The 21,237-nt window shown below is 40.3% G+C and overlaps 1 protein-coding gene across 1 annotated transcript in view; it reads left to right on the forward strand.

The window, feature by feature from the left end:
* Positions 1–310: 310 nt before the first annotated feature.
* LOC131276394 (nephrocystin-3-like) overlaps positions 311–21,237 on the forward strand; it is a 58,952-nt gene continuing 38,025 nt past the window's right edge. Inside the window, 1 exon segment of the mRNA XM_058289576.1 lies at positions 311–559. Coding sequence (XP_058145559.1) covers positions 311–559 — 249 coding nt within the window.

A 21,237-nucleotide genomic window follows, 5' to 3' on the forward strand; every position in this document is an offset into this window, starting at 1 on the left:
GATATTCTCTTTTTGTTTGTTTGTTTGTTTTTCTTTAAAGTCACAAGAAAGCACAGATTTTTAAAAAATAGAAATCTATTGAAATGTACATCACTTTTGGGAAACCATATGAAAACTTGATTCCCCTCTCCCAATAAACTTTTCTCAGGCTCAAAAAACTAGAGATCACCTCCAGAAAAGCTGTGTATTAAATTCCCTGACGCCCCAAGATGTGCTTGTGGAAAAGTTTCACCGCAGACTTGATGGAACTGTGCTTTTACATTTGAAACAAGAGCGTATCTGTCAAAGGGGTGCTGTACAGTGTTTGAGCATGGAGCAGGGTAGGGTCAAAGCCCCAGGACTACCGCCTCCACCTCTGGGGACTTGGGGGACGGGAGCAAAACTCCCCGGGCGCGGGGTGCTTAGTTCTGCTAGTCCTGCGCGCGGCCGTCTGGCGTGGCTCCCAGGTCTGCCGGCTCCCACGCGTTCCCGCACAAGTGCGAGCGCGGGCGCGGTCCACCTGGCTCACGTGCGCTTCCGGCAGGTTCTCCAGGCTGTAGTCCTGTCGCTCGTGGTTACGGTAGGTGCGCTCCGGTAGTTCCTAGAAGGCGGCAGGGCGGCAGGGCAGGGGCACCAGGGCAGCTCCAGTCTGGGGTGGGCGACGCTTGGAGGGTCCCACGCCAAGCCCAAGGCGCGCTCAGGCGCTGGAGGCCTGAGGGGCCCTAGGCCGAGACTCAGCACCCTGGGCCGCCCTGGACCCCCTCCTCTCCCCCGGGGACTCGCCGCCCCTCAGCAGGGGGAGGTTGTGCCACCAACCCCCCCTTCTCCCCTCCCCCCCCGCCCCTTCCTTGACCTTGGGGAACCCTGGAGCGCCCTGGCTCGGCCCTCCTGCGGCCGCAGGTCCCCGCATGGTCTTTGGCGGGCAAACAGCTCTCATTTCCCAGGGGCCCTGCGGCCGGTGGCTCGGTCTGGCAGCCACGGAGCAGGAAGAGGGGGTGGCCCAGGGGTGGGCGGGGGTGGAGGGAGGACTCCGGTGAGGCCTGGCTCAGAAGGTCGACCTCTACAGGACGTCCCGGGGGCGGACTAGGCAGACACACCCCCAGCCCAGGCTCCTGTGTGTGTTGGGGGAGGGTTCCCTTTAGTCCCCTGGTACCTGCGGAGTTCCTGGAGAACCAAGGTCAATACTAGGGACAGCACCACCCCTCCCCTTCCCTGAAACCAACCAGAAACCAACTGTGGAGCTGTACCAGGGAGGCCTGCGTGCAGTAGGGCCATGGGGACCGAGCCTCAACCTCAGCCAACAAAGCCTTGCCTGCAGGAATGTCAGGTGGGTCTCCACCCACACCCCACTCCTCTCATGGAACGGAAGTCCACTAGTAAAATAGGGACTCAATAGACGGATCTGGAACCTGGGCATCAATAACCCCCAAAAAATGGCTGCTGGAAGACCCATCACCCCCAAGATCTTGCCATCCAGAACAAAGACTTCCTCTGGAAGCCAGAAGAAACCCTGGATATTCCCTAAGGACTTTATGGTTGGGCCCTCACAGGGAATTGATGGGTGGGATGATCACTCAGAACAGCAAGCAGCTGGAATCTCTCTCCTGCCATTAGCAAAGGTGTGGGATTATTTAGAGTTCAAAAGGCAGGCACAGAGCTAAGTGCTCTTGCTCTCCCACTCTCTTGTCTCTGGTCCCATACCTGCCCTCTGTGCACTGCTCTCACCATTTTTCCTCTGCCATGTGGCCATGCAAGTAAACCTGGGGATATATAATCTATAATGGGAAATTCTGTAAATCAGCCCTCTTTATCACTTTTCACCCCCTTCCTCTCTACCGGGGACCCCTGGTCTGTTATTTTCTCCCATTACTCATCCCTCCCTACCTGAATAAATTACGGGCCTCACTCACCCAGCATGCTCTTGAAATTTATTTCTGCAGCATAGCCAAGAACCTAAACAAAATCTGATAACGGAACCAAGAGGGTGGCATTTCACAGGCAGCACTGTGGCTTCTCGGTGGTAGCCCCTTGGCTGCTGTGAGTGACCAGCCTCAGGGGCTCCCTGTGGGCCTTTTGTTCTCAAGACAGCTTGGTCTCTGGACGCTGAGGCCAGGGTGCCCACGGCAGGAGAGGAGGCCACAGGGACAGGGTCCTTCTGGGGGTAGAGGGGCCTGGGCAATCGGGAAAGCTGGCCACAGAGAAGGAGTTAGGGGTGCCACTCCTCTAGAATGCTTTCTTTGCAAGAATTTGAGAAGGGTTGGTGTTAATTTTTCTTTAAATACTAGGTAGTGCTCCAAAATGTATTCACCAAATGCAGTGCACGTCCCATGATGATGAAAGAGGTTTTTTATATGGAAGGAATGGGGTGAGGGGGTTGGAAGGTATATGGGGACTTCATATTTTTTTAATGTAACATTTTTAAAAAATAAAGAGAAAAAAATGCTAGGTAGAATTCAGCAGTGAGGCCATCTGGTCCTAGGCTTTCTTAGATAGAAGGTGTTTGGCTATTGATTCCCTCTCTTCTTATAAGCTTGCTGTGGTCTTCATTTTCTTCTTGAGTCAATTTAGGTAATTTGTGTATTTCCAGAAAAATTTCCATTTCATTTGGATTATATACTTTGTAGTGTATAATTGTTCACAGTATTTCCTTATAATCCTTTTTATTTCTGTAAGATCAGTAGCAACATCACCATTTTCATTTCTGATTTTAGTTATTTGTGTCTTTCCTTTTTTTCCTTTGTGAGTCTAGATAGTCCTGTTAATATTATTGATTTTTAAAAAAATAAATATATCACTGGGGATATAATAGTTTCTTTAAAAAATGGGCTTGAGAAAAATTGATGTCCATGTACAAATGAATGCAGGTGGTTTTGTACTTCTCGCCATATACAACAATCAAATCAAACTGGAATGAAGACCTAGATATAAACCAGAATTGAAAGCTCTGGGAAGAAAAACACAGGGAAACAACTTCAGTATCTTTTATTAGGCAATAGTTTATTCACTTCTATACTCAAAACACAAGAAAATATTAAAAAAAAAAAAAAAGGTAAATGGGACCTCAAACTTTAAAACTTTTGCACCACAATGGATTTTACCCTGAAAGGAAAAGACAACCTAGACAATGGGAGAAAATATTTGGAAACCACATATTGGGTAAGAGTTTAATATCCAGAATATATAAAGAAATTCCACATTTCAACAATAAAAAGGCATATGAGCCCATGGAAAAATGGGCAAAAGAATTGAACAGATGTTTTTCCAAGGAAGTTGTACAAATGTCCAGATAGCCCATGAGAAGATGCTCTCAACAACATTAGCCATAAGGAAAATACAAATCAAAACACAATGTTTAGTCTTCTAATCCTTGAAGAAATATGTCCTGCCATTAACTTTAGGTCTTTCTTGATTTTTGCAGCAATGTTTTATAATTTTCTGTGGACAAGTCCTTTACATTGTTGGTTCAATTTGCTCCTAGATATTAACTTAATTTAGTGGCTATTGTAAATCATGTTTTTCTTGGTTTCTTTTTCTGATTATTAATTAATAGTATATAAAAACACTACTGAATTTTGAGTGTTGATCTTGTACCATACCATTTAGCTGAATTTATTTATTAGTTCCAGGACCTTTTTTTGTGTGAATTTTCCAAGAATTTCTGTATATTGGTTTGTGTCATCTGCAAAGAGGGAAAAGTGTTATTTTTCCCTTTCCAATTTTAATGCTTTTGATGTGGGCTATGGGTGGGAGGCTCTTTGTCTCTTCAGAGATAACCTAAGCTGTCTGTGACTTGTGGGTGTGAGATGGTAAGAGGCTGCAGTCCTGCCCTTCATGACCGTGGCAACGACTCCAGTCCCAGGAAACAGTTTAACAAAGCAAAGTCTATAAACTTTAAATATTCAGGGGAAATGTAAACCAAATGGTCTAAAAGCTTATCTAGAATGTATGAAGTACATGCCAAAAGTTTACCTAGGATGTGGAAGATATATATGCTAATTCAAGCCTGTTGAGAACTGAAACATAAGGACCATTTAACCTTTCCTCTCTGTATAAAAGAAACTCAAAAGTCTTGTTCGGGGCTTGGGTTTGCAACAGGAAGCTCCCAAACCCTGCCGGCCATCAATAAACCATTTTTCCTTCTCAAAATCATTCTTGAGTCCTGCCCTTTCTATATGCAAATAATTGAACCTCTCTCAAATTCTACAACATTTTTGGGGGCTCTCCCTGGATTGCAAATGAAGGCCAGAGATGGTAGCATCTTGCTGCCCCTTCCAAATCCCTGAGGAAGCTGGGAGGACTCAGGTGAACCCCAGTCTGGGCACCCCTGGATTAAATTTAATCCAGAAAAGATGTGGGCTCCACCAGAATCTTCCCGACAGAAATCGAGGGCAATGGAAGATCTGAAGAGAAGGATTCTGGGAATGAAAAAGAACTCCAAACATGGAAGAAGGTAAGACTCCCCAGGTGAGCACAGTCTGGAAAGCCCTAGCTTTAATTGCTAGGAGAGGGAGGCTGGTTACCTCCCGAGAGAACCCTAGTAGCCCCAGAAAATTGGGGGGAAGCCGTTCTCTCTAGGTCTGGAAAAAGGAGGAAAACTGGGGAAAAGCTTGGGGTTTTGGGTTTGTCGAACTGCATGTTAGAATCTGGTACTGATCTTATATCCACTGAAGGAGTGGGGGCTTGATTATAATAGGAAGGGTTGTTTACAGGTTCAAGTCCTAATGTCCTGGAAATTGGTCTGGATTATTTAAAAAAACTTGGTTACAGAAAAATGGATCAGCTTTTCTAGTGAAGCTTAGTCTGGGTGTAAAGTTAAACAGTGAAAAAGAACTAGCTAGAATCTTTCATTATGGTGCTGAATTGCAAATGAGTTGTCTTTATACCGAATATTAATGTTAACTGTTCTCTCTAAGGTTTGTGATGGCTGTGAGGGCAACCGTGATGGAAAAATATATAGAGAGAAATTGTGGGTCAGATTAGTAACCATTGTGCCTCTGTCTGTGTCAGCTAAATGCTAGTGTTGGAGTTGTATGGTTATGTAAAGCAGAATGTACTTAAGCTGGAACCCTCCCTTGCCATTGGCAAGGGGGTGAGTTGATTATGGGACAAAACTGCGGAGTCTGGATGTCTGTGCATGCTCTGCTGTCTCATCTGAGTCTGCACCTTTGCCAGGGCTTGGAGGCCATCTGTGTCTGTGCCACGCACCCGGGTCTGTTGGGGCTGCCCCAGTCAGGGTGGCTGGGTCCCCATGAGGGGTGCCAAATTTGAGTAGGTTCTGTCTGCCCATTTTGGCAGAAAGCTGGAAAGGGGGGAGTGGCTTGCCCCTTTCCAATGAGTCCACACCTTCTATTCATAAGTCACATTCCTATTTGATTGTTGTGCACTGACTGCCTGGAAGGGGAAAGGTGAAGGAGATGAAAAGCAGAATCAAAATAAATGCAGTAAAGTTCCCTCCCTAGGGTGTCAAGGCCAAAAATTACATTTGCATTCTGCTCAGCTTCTTTACTTTTCCAAATCTCTCTCTGTGTAAGACTGTAAAAATACTTTGAAATGTTTTACATCTGTAAAGTTGTCTGAAAAAAAGAGGCTATCGTTTGAAACAATAGACCTCTAAGACCTTAATAGTCTTTTCAATAGTCTGGCTAAGAACTTCAGGGTTGTGAGACTATAGAGGAAAAAAGGGAAAAAAAAGAATGAAGTGCCACTTTGAAATCTATGTTTGGCTTTTGTCAGTTGCTGGCACCTAAGAATTCATGGTAAAAAGGTAAAAACATAGTTTAAAATGAATCTTTAAATGCCAGTGCTCTCTTGCTGGTGAATTAAATGCATACCTTGTAGATGAGAATTTGTTCCATTACTAAGAAAAGGCAGGACTTCAAAGAATTGTTACTAATAAAATTCTTGTAGCTTAATAAAAGTATCCAATTCACCTTAAGGTTAAAAAAATTAATAAAAATTGTAACTAAGAGTTAAGATCATTAATAAATGCATTTATATTATAAAACAGTGGAAAGATAATAACTGAAATTATAACTGGTTGAATATAGCCTGAAACTATTATTGTAAGTGTAAATTCTAAACTAACCTTACCTTTGTTTATGGTTACTTCAAGCCTAGCCTCACCCCTTGCCTTTGCCTATGGTTATTTCATAACAGCTCCTGTCCTACTGGTATTAGTAACCCTGCTTTTTCTCATGAATCCAAGTATAAATGAAATTGCTGCCTGGTGGAATTCTTAGCCCTTGGGTTTAAACGACCACTGGAGTTTTCTTATCTCCAAGAACTGGGGTGGAAAAAAAAGGGAGGGGGGAGTCTCCTGCCTTGATGGTCAGTGTTCCTAAGAGTGACAATTCATGAGAGAAACAGTCTGTCTCCCTGAGGCTTCAAATAGCCTCAGTAAATATACATAGAATTAATCTTGTTGCTTATCCAAAATTCTGCTGAATTCAAGGTAAAATATAAAGTTCTGAAACAAAAGAAAATTGTGTTAAAACACTGGGAACATTTTGGTTACAAGCCATTAGTTAAGAAACAAAATTCTTGTGTAAAACTGCATGGTCATAGTGTAAAACTGCACAGTCAGTGCAAATTAAGAAGAGTTTCAGGAGTTTGAAATGTTTTACAGTCACACTTATTTTGTAAAAAATGAAAGTTTTAAGTAACTAAAGTTATGTTTTTGTGTCAAACTATTCATGTATGCCTATTTACTCAAATTGTTGAATTTAAATATGCAGTTATATAAGTAATATATATATTTCTGAAACCCAAATTAAGCTAAATAGTGTATAAAATAATGCAAATTATAAGTAACATCAATGAGTTGTGTTTCTGTGTCTAACTCTATTTGTGCCTACCATTTGCTCGGTGTATGTCTTCATATATCAGGATGATAGTATCAAATTAAAAAGTGAGAATTCTTTTTTTTTTTAAAGATTTGTTTATTTATTTATTTAATCCCCCCCCCAGTTGTCTGTTCTCTGTGTCTATTTGCTGCGTCTTGTTTCTCTGTCCACTTCTGTTGTCAGCGGCACAGGAAATGTGGGCGGCTCCATTCCTGGGCAGGCTGCACTTCCTTTCCTGCTGGGCAGCTCTCCTTATGGGGTGCACTCCTTGCACGTGGGGCTACCCTACGCGGGGGACACCCCTGCATGGCGCGGCACTCCTTGTGCACATCAGCACTGCGCATGGGCCAACCCCACACGGGTCAAGGAGGCCCTGGGTTTGAACCGCAGACCTCCCATGTGGTAGATGGATGCCCTAACCACTGGGCCAAGTCCATTTCCCTGAGAATTCTTAAAAGAGCTCTATTCTAATTGTTAAAAATTAAATATGCAGTTATATATGTGAATAAATATTCTTGGAGCCCAAATTAGACTAAGCAGGATGAAAAGGTCATATAAAAATCTGATTACAGAAACTATTGGGAAAGGGCCTCCTCTTTGTAAGGGCTTTGACGGCAAGACTAGGTGTGGCAGATTAAACCTATATACTAGGCTAAGGAATTAAGAATCAGTTTGCCCTGTAATTTCCAAGTTTAAGCCTTTTATCAGCCATAAAATGTAAAAAAAAAAAGATTAATTTAGTTTTCACATAAAGGAAGGAAATATTGATGAATGTAACCTGGCAGCCTACTGCCTTAGTCTCCCACTCCCAGGTTAAACAGCAACAAAAGAAACCAACTTAAGCCAGTCCTATAGGCAATAAAAGAGATGCCCAAGAAAGAGCTAAGTCAATACCGATTCAGCACTAAATTCCATTCCTTATTTGACAAAGGGAAGCAGGTAAAAACTAGAATAGTTGGAATGTGATAGAGGAAGCAGTTAAATCACAAACTTTTGCACAGGAAAGTTAGATCTTCTCAGATAGGCTGTAACTTCTGAAGTATCCAATCTATGGAGAAACAGAGGAAGAGCTTGTGTCCTAGGCTTAAAGGTATAAATTGTGTCATTTTTCTTTGTTCGGGGTGCCAGCCATATTTTCTGGTTCTGTGCCCCTTCTTACAAGATTGAGAATAAATTCTTTTCTTCTCCACAATCAGGTGAGCCTTATTTTCTTCCAGAAGATTTCTTTCCAACAAAAATAAAAATAATTAGTGGCTCTGTTGACAAATTTCAGTAAGTAAAGTCCATAAACTCTATGGAGAGATGATTAAACTAATTAATTAATTGTGTAATGTGTTTTGAAACCTGGTAGTCAATGTGCTTTTTTTAAAAAAATATTCATTTTCATAACTTAAAGAAAAAGTTTTAGCTTCCTGAAAAAATAAAAAGAGAACATTCCTTGCATAAACTATAATGGTTTCAATTTTATTTAGCTTAAGTGTAATCTCCCATAGTTAACTTATAAACAAAATTAACATATGTACAAAATCTTTAGAGTAATAAAAATTTAAGTTCATGTTAATAAAATTAGCTAAAAAAGATTGTAGATATGCTCTCAAAGAAATAAAGTAAATTTCTTTGATTAGTAAATATAATATAATAAGTTTATTGAAACATAAGGTAACTAGTCAATGTGGTTGTAGTCAATTATAAAAAGTTTGTAAAACATCTTCCAAACTGAAAATGTTTAAATAGTTCTAGTTCTAGAAGTCATTGTTAACTAAAACTTGAATTAGTATTGGTGGCAAGAAAAAAAAAATCTTCATGATAATAAAACCTGTCTGAAGGTGCATATTTAAATAAATGGTAATAAAAAATTATCTTGATTCTATTGGGAATCTTCAGTTTTCATTTTAACAATGAAAAATAGTTTTTCTCCCTCTATTACTAAAGTAAAATACCTACTATTATCTTCATGGTAAAATTGTATAAGTAAACAGTCATTTAATATGATGTGTTGCACTAACTTGTTTAAAATACATATATAAACAAGGAATAAACTTAAACATTGTCAAAATCTTTTGTGCATTCAAACCAGGCCTTGAATACATTGCAGGTTGCCTCTCCATGTGAGTTTTTGGCTAGGCTGGTCACTGACCCCTCAATTAAAAATATTTGCTATATCAGCCTCTGGTTCTGCTCCTGAAGTCAATGGAAACTATGTTGCTGTTTCAAGCTCCTGCAGCAGCCAATGCTAACTCAGTATGGATCAACAATGCTGCGACTTGGTCACTGTGTGAAGAACACGCTAAGTGGAGCCATGATACCAGGATACTGTAAGTAAAACTTAAGCACAATTGGCATTATGGCCTGCTCCCATGGAGAAATAACATGTAAAGTATTATAAAGCTGAAACTTAAAACTATTAATTGCAACTCTGAATCCTTATTCATTAAATAATACATTAGTTAATATTAAGTGCTGTACTTTTATCCTGCACTAAATATATGCCTAATAATTATAACGTCATCTTTTCTATTTTGGATCAAGTGTAAAAGTATATTAGCCATGTTAAATTCCTAGTAAATTCATTTTCTAAACAGTTAATAAACATGTCTACAGAATAAAGTGGTAATCTCAGCCAGGGTCAATCAACTTACTACTCTACTGTACTCTACTGTGTAGCAAAAATGAAGCTTGCTTACTAATAATGAGTCACCTATTGAACATTCAAAATTACCAGAAATTGTACAATTAAAACCAAAATGTAAAAAAAAAAAAAAAAAAAAAAAAAAAAAAACCTTTATTCTGTAGTTCTGATCACTCCCACAGCTGAAAACTAAGAACATTTCCAACTTGGTGTACTAATCCTGAATGAAACCAGTTGCCCAAAGGATGCCAGTTCACCAGGAGCATCTGACAGAGCACATGAGTGCCAATCATTAAACAGCTTGAAATGTGTCTTCAAACAAAGCTAAGTATCTATTGCAATTTCTCTCTGAAAATAAATAACTTAGAAATATATATATATACTGTTCCCACCAGCTTTTAAAAGGGGGTGCCATCTTTATAAGCACCTAACCTTGTCTACCTCTGTAATCCAATGTCCTCTTTTAAAAATGAGTATTCCAAAATTTTAATTGTTTGTTTCTTTCAGAGTGAACATCTTATTAACCATATGAAAACTTCATCCAACTTCATACAGAAGGCCAGATCTATCTTCCTTCAGTTAAAATAAGAGTTTTACACCTTGTTAGGCTATGACTACAGCCCATGGCCAGCAGGAAGCAGTTACAGAAAAGAGATCATCTCCCTTCAGCACCCCTTTAAGATTAAAGGTGTAAACTCTTTAAGAGTAAAACAAAATTAATAGATGGATCTGGAGCCTGACTAGAAGTCCACGTGAGTGCTGGTGGCCCCGGGATGACTGCAGGGGTCCCCCAACCCAGGATTCTGCTGTCCAGAATAAAAACTTCTAAACTTCTAAAAACAAGGTCCTGGATGCTACACTAAAGATTGATAAGTAATTAATCAAAACAACAAACAGTCATCCACCTCATAGCTCCAACAATAATTATGCCAAAGCTTAGCAAGGTAAACTTTGGCAAAGGGGGGAAATGATGTGGGCTATGGGTGGGAGGCTCTTTGTCTCTTCAGAAATAACCTAAGCTGTCTGTGACTTGTGGGTGTGAGACGGTAAGAGGCTGCAGTCCTGCCCTTGGTGACCATGGCAACAACTCCAGTCCCAGGAAACAGTTTAACAAAGCAAAGTCTATAAACTTTAAATATTCAGGGGAAATGCAAACCAAATGTTCTAAAAGCTTATCTAGAATGTGTGAAGTCCATGCTAAAAGCTTACCTAGGATGTGGAAGATATATATGCTAATTCAAGCCTATTGAGAACTGAAACAAAAGGACCATTTAACCTTTCCTCTCTGTATAAAAGTCTTGTTCCGGGTTCAGGTTTGCAACAGGAAGCCCCCAATTCCAGCCAGCCATCAATAAACCATTTTTCCTTCTCAAAATCATTCTTGAGTCCTGGTCTTTCTATACGCAAATAATTGAACCTCTCTCAAATTCTACAACACTTTTTACTTGTTTCTCTTGCCTAATTTCTCTAGCTAAACTTCCAGGACAGTGTTGAATAAGAGTGGGGGCAGTGCAAATCATTGTCTTCTTCCTGATCTTAGAGGGAAAGCTTGTGTGTTTTCACCACAGAGTATGTTTTGTTAGCTTTGGGTTTTTCATCTTTTAACATGTAGAGGAAGTCTCCTTCTATTCCTTATTTACTATGTGTTTTTATCAAGAAGGGTGCTGGATTTTGCCAAATGCCTCTTCTGCATCAATTGAGATGGTTGTTTTTTTTTTTTTATCACACACACACACACACCCTTTGTGGCGTTTTGCATGCTGTCTGCTCTCTGTTTCCATTCACTGTGGGTTCTTCTGTGTCTGTATTTATTTATTTTTATTTCCCCTCCCCCCTTGAGGCTTGCTTGCTGTCTGCTCTCTGTCCATTTACTGCATGCTCTTCTGTGTTTTTGCTTGTCTCCCTTTTTTTGTTGTGTCACCTCACTGAGTCAGCTCTCTGCAGCACTTTGGGCCAGGTGGCGCTCTGCAACACTTGTGGGCTGGGCAGCTCTCTGAAGCATGTGGATGTGCTTGCCTTCACAAGGAGGCCCTAGGACATGAACGCAAATCCTCCCATATGGTAGAAGGGAGCCCAACTGATTGAGCCACAGCCACTTCCCAACTGAGTGTTTTTCTTTCTGTGTTGGTTTATTACATTTATTGATTACCTTATGTTAAACCACCCTTATATACTTGTGATTAATCAAATTTGATCACATGTGTAATTCTTTTTATGTCCTGTTGTATTCAGTTTGCTAGTATTTCAAGTATTTTTGCAGTTATTTTCATAAGGTGTATTATCTGTAGTTTTATTTTGGTATCTTTATCTGGTATTGATATGAGGAATATAAATGTATGCAGAGTAAAATATAGTCTTATGTAATTTTAATAACTATTATATAAAGAATAACCTTGGGGAATATGAATGTACACTTTGGCCTGATAGAATGAGTTAAGGAGTGTTCCTTCCTATTCAATTTTTTTGAAAAGTTTGAGCAGGATAGGTATTAATTCTTATTGGACTGTTTGATAAAATTCCCCTTTGAAACCATCTGCTTCTGGGCTTTTCTGTGTTGGGAAAATCAACAGAGAAAGAAATGAGATGAATTTCTTTACTTTATTTACTTAACCTGTATCTCCTTAACCTTCTTTACCTAACATTTCATCAATACTGTGAAGAATGAATTTGTTAGAGAATCTCCTTATACCCTGAAGAGCTCTGGTTGCTCTTCTTTGTAGATTAGATATTACTGTGGGAACTTCTGCCATCAACTGGATCCCTCAGACCAATAGGAATGACCAAATCCTATATTGGCAGGAGAAAATCAGGGGCATTTATCACACACACACACACACACACACACACACACAAAGGGCTTGTCTACCATAACGGAGGGTAGAGTCAAAGTGGAAATCAGAATAGTCTGTCTTGAAGAGACCTATGGCATTGATTTGTTGATCATAGGGAACCTAGAAGTAAAATAGGTATACTATATAGTAATTTCCTATTTGCTGTATGTAAGCAGAAGTATTCTAACTCAAGCAAATAAAAGTCTAACTTGAATTACACACAAAAAAAGTCATGATCCCTCAATCAATTTCCATACTTGACAAAGCTTACAAAACCAAAATCCTTTGAATGAAAGATTTATATAGTTTATTTTCTGGCTTTCCTATAGGAACGTATCACTTTTTACCAGGGTGTCTGTGCATTGGGGAAATGAAAATGCTCAGACATTTGGGGTATTGATAAACACTGGCTCTGAATTGATTTTAAATCTTAAAGATCCAAAATATTACTGGAGTACAGTAGTCAGGGTAGGAACTAATGGGCCCGAGGTGATCATTAGAATTTTAGATCAGGTGTGTCCAAAGTGGGTCTAGTGGGTCCCTGTACCCATTCTTTGGTTATATTCCCAATTCCAGAATGTAAAGTTAGAATAGACATACTCAACAACTGGCAGAATTCCCACATTGACTCCCTGATCTGTGGAGTATGAGCCTCTAACAAGGAACATATTAAACCAAAAGAAATACCACATTCTTTGAGGGATTGCAAATGGCAGTGTCCCCAATCAGTGTCCATCAAGTCCTTTATGGGGACTTGATGGATGCAGGGTTGGATGATTCCCACCATATTCCCATTTAGCTCCCCTACTTGACCTGCACAGAAAACAAAGGGGTCTTCTAGGATTACAATGGAATATCATAAACTTAATCAGGTGGTGACTTCAATCACAGCTGCTGTTACAGTGTGATATCATTGCTTGAGACAAGACATTTCTGGGTACACTGTTATGAAGACTTTGAGCTGGCAAAAGCTTCCTCTCAATACCTATTAATAAAGACCAGTAGAAATAGTTTTATTTCAGCTGTCAAGACCAGAAATACACCTTCATCATCTATCTCAGAGGTATATTAACTCTCAAGCCCCATGGTATAATCTAGTCTGTGAGGACCTTGATCATCTTTCCCTTCCACAAGACACCATACTTTCCCATTATATTGATAACATAGTGCTCACTCACTGAACCTAGTGAGCAAGAAGTACCAATTACTATATACTTGCTGTTAAAGTCATTTGTGGGTAAGCTATCAATCTAACAAAAACTCAGCGCCCTTCCACCTTATTGAAATTCATAGGCATGTGGGACATGCAAAGATATCCTTTCTAAGGTGAAGCTTGATCTAACTGCACCTACAACCTGGTGAGCTGCAGAAATGAGGGGTCTAATGCTAATAAGCATTATTCCCTTTTATTATGAATATGTTTGTATATATACATACAGTAAATATATTTGTTTTATTCCTCCTCTTATCCCCTTGATATATAGCTTAAATTTTAATAACCTTGTGTTACAGTATTTAAGTTGAAGCACATCAAGGGTAAGATTGAATATCACCCAAGGACTTGTACCTTCTTCTGTAGAAATGGTGAGTATGCTTCTGGTTGAACACAAGACAATTTAATCAGGTTAGGTAAAAATATAACTTACTGTGCTTATGTAGAGATTAAGTACAGAATAAGGAGGGTGTCAGGGGGTACCAAGAAGACATCAGATGGACCGTGTTAGATAATTTCATGCATCAGCTCTCTAGGTTACAGTGTCCATTGTTTTGTGAAGCAAGCACTGGCCTGCTTGTTACTGTTGCTGTAGTTCTTAGATTTAAATCATTTTTCAGTTTATGGTATCTGTGGCTGATTATATATACAACAGCAAAGGAAATTGTCTTCACCAATGAGAAGAATATCCTCATCCAATCAATTGGATTCCTTAAAGCAAGAATGGGGATTTCAGAAGTAAGAAAGAAAAACGTTTATCTCTCCTTCACTAAACCCACTTCTAAGGAGTTCAACAGGACCTTCACTGAGTTTATCAACATTTGGCTGCCCTATGGAATTCATACCTGCAAATTTCCAGGGTTGAGTGAGCAAATTCCTATAATAAATATCTTAATATTTACATGTGTAATATATCATATTGTTTCTGTTTCTCTGGAGAATCCTAACTGATCCACCAGGTAAGTAAGAAGATAGTGGAATGGAATGCTAAAAGTATTTTCTTTAAACAATGCAGCCCATAATTTCCCTATCCAGTAATATAATCTTTTAAAATTGGAAGGAGTATTTAATACATTATCAGGCAAACAAAACCTGAGACATTTCATCACCAACAGAACTCATCAACAAATATTCAAATAAGTTTTTCATGGAGCAGGAAAATGATATAGGCCAGAAATTTGGATTAGCAACAGTAAAGTAACAGTGTCATAGAAGTAATAAATGTAGGTAAAATATTTTATTCTTTATTACTTGATATAAAATATAATTTTTATTTAAATTCATAAGCATATCAATGAATAATGACGATAGCTTATAAATAAATGAAATAATGGTGGCAATTTTACAGGCATTGAGAAGAAGTAATTCTGTTACATGGCCATGCACTTGGTATTTTTTTCTACTTTTTCCACTGGGTTCCACTGAGTTCCAGGTTTGGCTGCTTCCCATTTCTTCTTTCTCCACCTGAATTTTAAAACAAAATCTGTACAAAATATATATAGGAATGTATTCTGAAAACTACAAAACTGATGAAATAAACTAAATATTATATAAATTAATAGTGTCTTAGCATGTTCATGAATTGGGAGACTCACCATGGTAAATAACCAGTCTTTCCCAAATTGATACAAGAAGTGATGTGATCCCTGTTAAATATCCATTAGATTTTCTGCATGTATAAAGAATATTATTCCAAAATTTATATGATTCATCAAGGGACCAAATTCCTCTACATCAGTATCTGCTTACAAAATACATGATAGAACAGGCATAGTAAAATCGTTCCTTTCCAAAAGGGAAAAATTGGAGGGAAAATGAGTTCACAGTACCAAGTACATCAGAAAACCAGCAGGGCAAATTCCTTTAGCTTTCAAGGTCTGGGAATACTCCTCTGTGGCTCAATGCTCTGTCCTCCTCCCCTACAAGGGTGGGTTCCCCACTCTCCCAGCACAAAGTGGTCCCTTTGGCCCAGATTCCTGCAGCCATGGCTCTGTGCTTGGAGTCACTGTTCTTTCATTTCTTTCTGTCTCTCTCTCTTTCAGTCCTAGTGGGCAGCATATCTGCTGGTATACAATTCTCAAAACCTATTCAGTATCTGCAATTTATGGGAGTCCAAGTTATCAGATGAGAGTGTTCCCCACAGATCTTTCCTGGATAATAGCATGTTTGTTCCTAGATTCTCCTGAGAGGATGGAAGCCACATTTGAATCATCAATAGGAGGAGCCTCAGGTGACCCTGGACATGGCAGGTAAGATTGTTAATTTCTTAATTAATGTGGGAGCCAATTACTTGGTGTAGCCAGCATGCTGGTCCTCTTTAGCCTCAGTTGTGCCTAATACGGGGAGGGAATGGGGAATCAAGATCTAGGCTATTTCCTAAACCTGTCCTCTGCAGAATAAGAAACCTCCTCATGCACCATCAATTAAGATTAAAAAGTTCCTGGAAAATGCTTTCCATCAGGTCTTTCCCTATGCTAAGTAAGTGTGTAAAACAATCTCTTCTGTTCTAATCTGTGCTTACTTTACCTTTATCAATCTACTTGTGCCTAGGAACATGCAAATCAGATTTGGAGTTCACTTGTTACAAATGGGGTAATGATGAAATGTAATCTAAAAATGAGTCTTTAAATATCAGTACTATCTTGCAATTGAATTTGATGTAAATTCAATCACAAGTAGAATTAGCTTAACTGTTGGAAAAGCAGAAAAACTTTGCAACATTACTGTTAAACTAATAAAATATTTTTAATTGCTCAGTTAATAAATGAAAGTGTCCAACTTGTTTTTAAGTGGAAACTTACTAGAAAATGTAACTTATAAGATAATTTTATAGATGCCTTTATATTATAAAACAGCAAAAGCTGAAATTACTGCAACTGGGTGGATTTAGCCTAGACTTACTGTTGTGATGGTAATCTTAGACTAATTTACCTTTGTTAATGGTTACTTTTTCTATCCTCTCCCTTGTGAATGTTTGGTATAGTAATGGTAATAATAAACTTACCTTTGTTTATGGTTACTTCAAGTCAAGCCTCTCACTCCTGTATGCTTGCTATTGTGATTATAATTCTAAACTGAGTTTGCCTTTGCTTATGGTTATTTCAGGACTGGCTTCACCCTTGTGGGTACTTGCCCACCATTGTAATGGTAACTACCCTATTCTCTCCGGTTTGAATCCACGGAAATTTCTGCTTACCATGGCTTGGAAAAGGCAAATTTGAGACACCCTGGTCTCCTGTCCTGCTACTGGTGTTAATAACCCTGCTTTCTTTCATCATTATCTGGGTGTGGGCTCCAATTTACCAAATGAGGCAAAAGCCCTGAAGGACCCCATGACCTTTGAGGATATTACCGTGTACTGGGAATCCTTGGCACTTGGGATTGGTGTCCACTATTGCAATCCAGTGGCTGCTTGAGTCCTATTATCTCCAAGGACTGGGGGTTGGGGTCTCCCACCATGAGTATCAAGAATTCTAAAAGCAGCAAGTCATAAGAAAAAAAAACTTTCCTTGTGACTTCAATGACATCAGTGAGTAATACTGGAATTAGTGTTGCTCATCCAAGTTCTGTCAAAGTCAAAGTGGGAAATAAGCAGATATCTGAAGTAAAGGAAAATGTGGTAGATTGTATTTTAAAGCACTGGGGATAATTTGGTTATAAGCCAATAACTAAAAAAAAAATCCTCATGTAAAACTGTGTGGTCACAGTGCAGATGAATTAGAAATAGGCTCCAAAGAGTTATTTTGAATATAATGTTACTTTGCAGTTGTTTGTTTTGTAAGAGAATGAAAATTATAAGTAACAGTGTTGTAGAGAAGTGGGGTGTGCATGGTATTGAAGGCCAGGACACAAGAACTCTGAGAAGAAAGTTGGTTTATTTTGACCAGCTGGACTTGGTGGACTCTTGTCCTAATAATAACAGAGTCCCAAATAGCACTGTTCAGTCCCTTTTATACAGAGGTTTAAGACTAGGGAGACAAAGGGTGATGGTATGCAAACAGAACTTTGGTTAGTTTCTTCAGTGTTTGATCTGAGTATCAGATAGGTTATTTCCTCCAGGTGAGTTGCATATTCCCCACATTCCAAGCCAGCTTGGATTTAGCATATCTTCCACAGCTTGGATTTAGCATATCTTCCATATTCCATCTGGATGCAACCTTGAATACATCTTCAGTCTTACATCCTTTCTGAACATTCAAAGACTGTAGGACCTATATTACTTATTTGGACATTTTGGGGACTAGGTATACTTGGAAACAATTTTGAATTTATGCACAGGCTATATCATATTCCCCCTTTTGAGGCCAAGCTCAAGTTATTAAGCTTCGGCATCACTATTGTCTGAGTCCCTCTGGACTGACTGAGATGTATATAGAGCCATGAGATGGGCGGCTGTTTGCCTTCTTACTATACCATTTATTAGGGTGCACATTCTGTTTATAATGAAAGGGAGGAGGCATGGAAGGATGGTACATGCTCCTATGAAGAAGGCAGTTATTCCCAGTAGAAGCTTGAAATTGTTTACTATTGACTGCCAGCTTCCAAAGGGATTATTTAAATTCCAACCATTCCAGGTTTGCACTGGGACATGAGCAATTTTTACTATTTTGCTTGTAATTTCATCAATAACCTTTCCAGTGCTATCTAATTCAAGGCAGCAGTTAGAGAGATTGAACTTTCCACAAACTCCCCCTTCAGCTGCCAAGAGATAGTCTAGGGCAAGACGGTTTTGATAGATAGCATTTCTGAATTTAGTTTGCTGTTGGGCTAGTAAGTTTAGTGCATGGGCAGTTTCATTAGTTATTATCTCTACCACAGCTTGTAGGCAGATGGTTCAGTTTAACATATAGATAGGGGTTTGATAACCCCACATGCCATCCTCTGTCTAAGTTGCTGGCCCATAGTATTGGATTATATGCCCAGGGGGCCATTCTTCACCTCCCCAGTTAGTGACAGCCCTTTTTTCTCTTATGTTTTGATATACTGGCTGGCTTAGCTCTTTCCCTTCTGTTAAGAGAATGAGGAAGAAGGAGGGTTTTATTGTGCCAAGCATACAAGTTCCACACCAGTTTTGCAGAAGTTTTCAGAATGCAGCTTTCCCACAACTGCACTACAAACCATTTGGGGCAGTAAAGGGGCCCTTTGCATTGGAGTTCCACACTGTGATTAATTTGGGAAAAGAATGATTTATGAGAATGAGGTCAGATTCATTCCATGTTCCCCAAGGCTCTGCTGTATTTGTGATATAATTTTGGAATTTTCCCCCTGTACATGTTAGGTTTCCAACAGCTATAGAAAAGCTTAGGCAGGCCCTTGAAGCACAATATTTTCCTATGACAGAAGTTTACAAGGGCCACATACTATCTTGGGGGACAGCTGGGAGGTCAGTTGCATTATATGGTTGGCTGTAATTGTATTCCCTGTTTTCCCAGGGCCATTGGTCTCCCATATTAGTACTTCCACATATGTAGCATGAGGAGACATTTAAGGCTGCCCCTACCACTTCAGCCAGGCTTATAAAGAGGTTTCTTGCTGCTTGTGGGATGGAAAAGGGCTTTTCCATTTCTTCATAGAAGGAGTGGAACACAGAATGGGCTTTATTTGTGAGTGGGTATTCCCAATACCCAACCCAGATGTAGGCTCCTGGGTCTATTCCTTTACCATCAATGCAGAGGCCCATTTGGACTCCCTGAGTCTGCCAGGATTCAGGTTTAAGGATAGTGAGATTTAAGGGGTTACATTGACCACGTGACAGCCAGGGCCATAACCTTGGTGAGGATAGCCATTTGTTTAGCTATGTCTGTGTTCCAGGTGGCCCAGGTGACACAAGACCAGTAGGGGCAGTAGTATGCACCTATGTATTTGCACCAAACCTCCCCCCCCCTCCTTTGGCTGCACTTTTTATTTCTGGAGCACACATATGCTTATTGTTATGAATATACATCTGCTCCCAGCTGAGCCCTCCACAATCTGTGTTCCATGGTTTTCCAGAGTCTATAACTTGACATGCATCAAATAGGAGGGACACTCATTGGTTTTGGCTAGTGATTGAGGTGGAGGAAAGTAGCTCTCCATTTTGATCAAGTACTCTTATTTCTCATTTATGGGAGACTGTTGGGGGTCTAGGGTCATAGCAGGTTATTTGGCCAGATGTGTTACAGACACTATAGGAGATTTCCTGCAACTGACAGGTTGTTATCTGGTCCTTGCAGGTGTAATGACTATGATATATTAATGCGGTGTTGACATGGGCCCCTGTCCGCACCTTTTGAATACATGGCTCACACTCTGTGGTGTCAGCCTGGGACCAGGAGAGGGTTAGGGCTAGAAGTAGGAAAAATAGCCAAAGGGGCATTGTAACAGATTAAACCGGATTCCTAATTTTCAGCTGTGTGTAGACCAATCAGCTTGCAGGGTGTGATTGGAGCAGAGCTCAGTGTTCTGTCCTCAATCTTCAGTTGTGCGTGGACCAGTCAGCTTCCAGGGTGTGACTGGAGCAGGGCTTGGTGTTCCCCTTTTTTGCAAGATGAGTTTGGTTGAGCTGTGGGTATCTGAAATATAGGTCCAGGACTCTGGGGCAGCTTGCTATACTCGGCTATGGTGTATCCACAGGGTGATTTCCGCTACTTTAACTGCAGTGGGGATGGATAAAATGACAAGATAGGGTCCTCGCCATTGAGGGATTAGTGGAGCTGACTTCCAGTCCTTGACCCAAACTGCATCTCCTGGCTTGTACAGGTGTACAGAGCTGTCTAAGCTAATGGGGGCCCTTTCTTGGATCCAGTGATGCAGGTTTTGTAGGGTTTTTCCTAAACTGATCATCTGCTGAGCTATTGATAAGTTTCCTTTTTCTCTGAGATCCCCTTCTATATTTCTGATTAAGGGAGGAGGCCTCCCAAAGAGGATTTCATAAGGGGTTAGGCTTAGTTTTCAGCTTGGGCTGGCTCTAACTTGTAGGAGAGCACTTGGAAGTACTTGCACCCATGTTAGCCCAGTTTCTTGGCAAATCTTGGCAATATAAGTCTTTGTTGTATGGTTCATTCACTCTACCTTTCCTGAGCTCTGAGGATGGTAAGCAGTGTGCAGTTTCCATTGGATGTGTAGTGCCTTTGCAATCTTTTGAGTGATTTCAGAGACGAAGGCAGGTCCGTTGCCAGAGCCAATTGAGAGCGGTAGCCCATAGCAAGGAATGATTTCCCTGAGGAGAACCTTAGCTACTTCTTCAGCTTTTTCTGTTCAAGTGGGAAAGGCTTCCACCCAGTCAGAAAACATGCAAACAAGGACTAGGAGATATTTATAGCCTCTGGATCGTGGCATTTCAGTGAAATCAACTACTAGATCTTCAAGAGGCATACTGCCAGTTCTCTGCACTCCTGGGGCTCCTGTGGGCCCCTGGCGAGGGTTATTCTTTGCACATGTCACACATCGTTGGCATACAGCATGGGTGATAGTGACTAGTCTTGGGATGTAGAAGAATCTTTCTAACACTTCCTTAAGATGGGTTTTTCCCAAGTGTGTGTTCTCATGATAGTCTTGAACTACAGTTGCTGCTAATATTTGTGGCACAACTATTCTGTGATCAGGCAATGCCCACCATCCATTTTCTCCTTGTGTCCCACCCTCAGAGAGTATCCATTCTCTCTCAGCTTGAGTGTATTGTGGCTCTCGGTGACTCAGAGGCTGCGGGACAAGAGCAGGCAGTGTATACTGGAGGTTCTGATAATTAAGAGGTTGAGAAATGAG

Source organism: Dasypus novemcinctus, chromosome 28 (assembly GCF_030445035.2).
Source record: "Dasypus novemcinctus isolate mDasNov1 chromosome 28, mDasNov1.1.hap2, whole genome shotgun sequence".
In the NCBI taxonomy this organism is placed as follows: domain Eukaryota; kingdom Metazoa; phylum Chordata; class Mammalia; order Cingulata; family Dasypodidae; genus Dasypus; species Dasypus novemcinctus.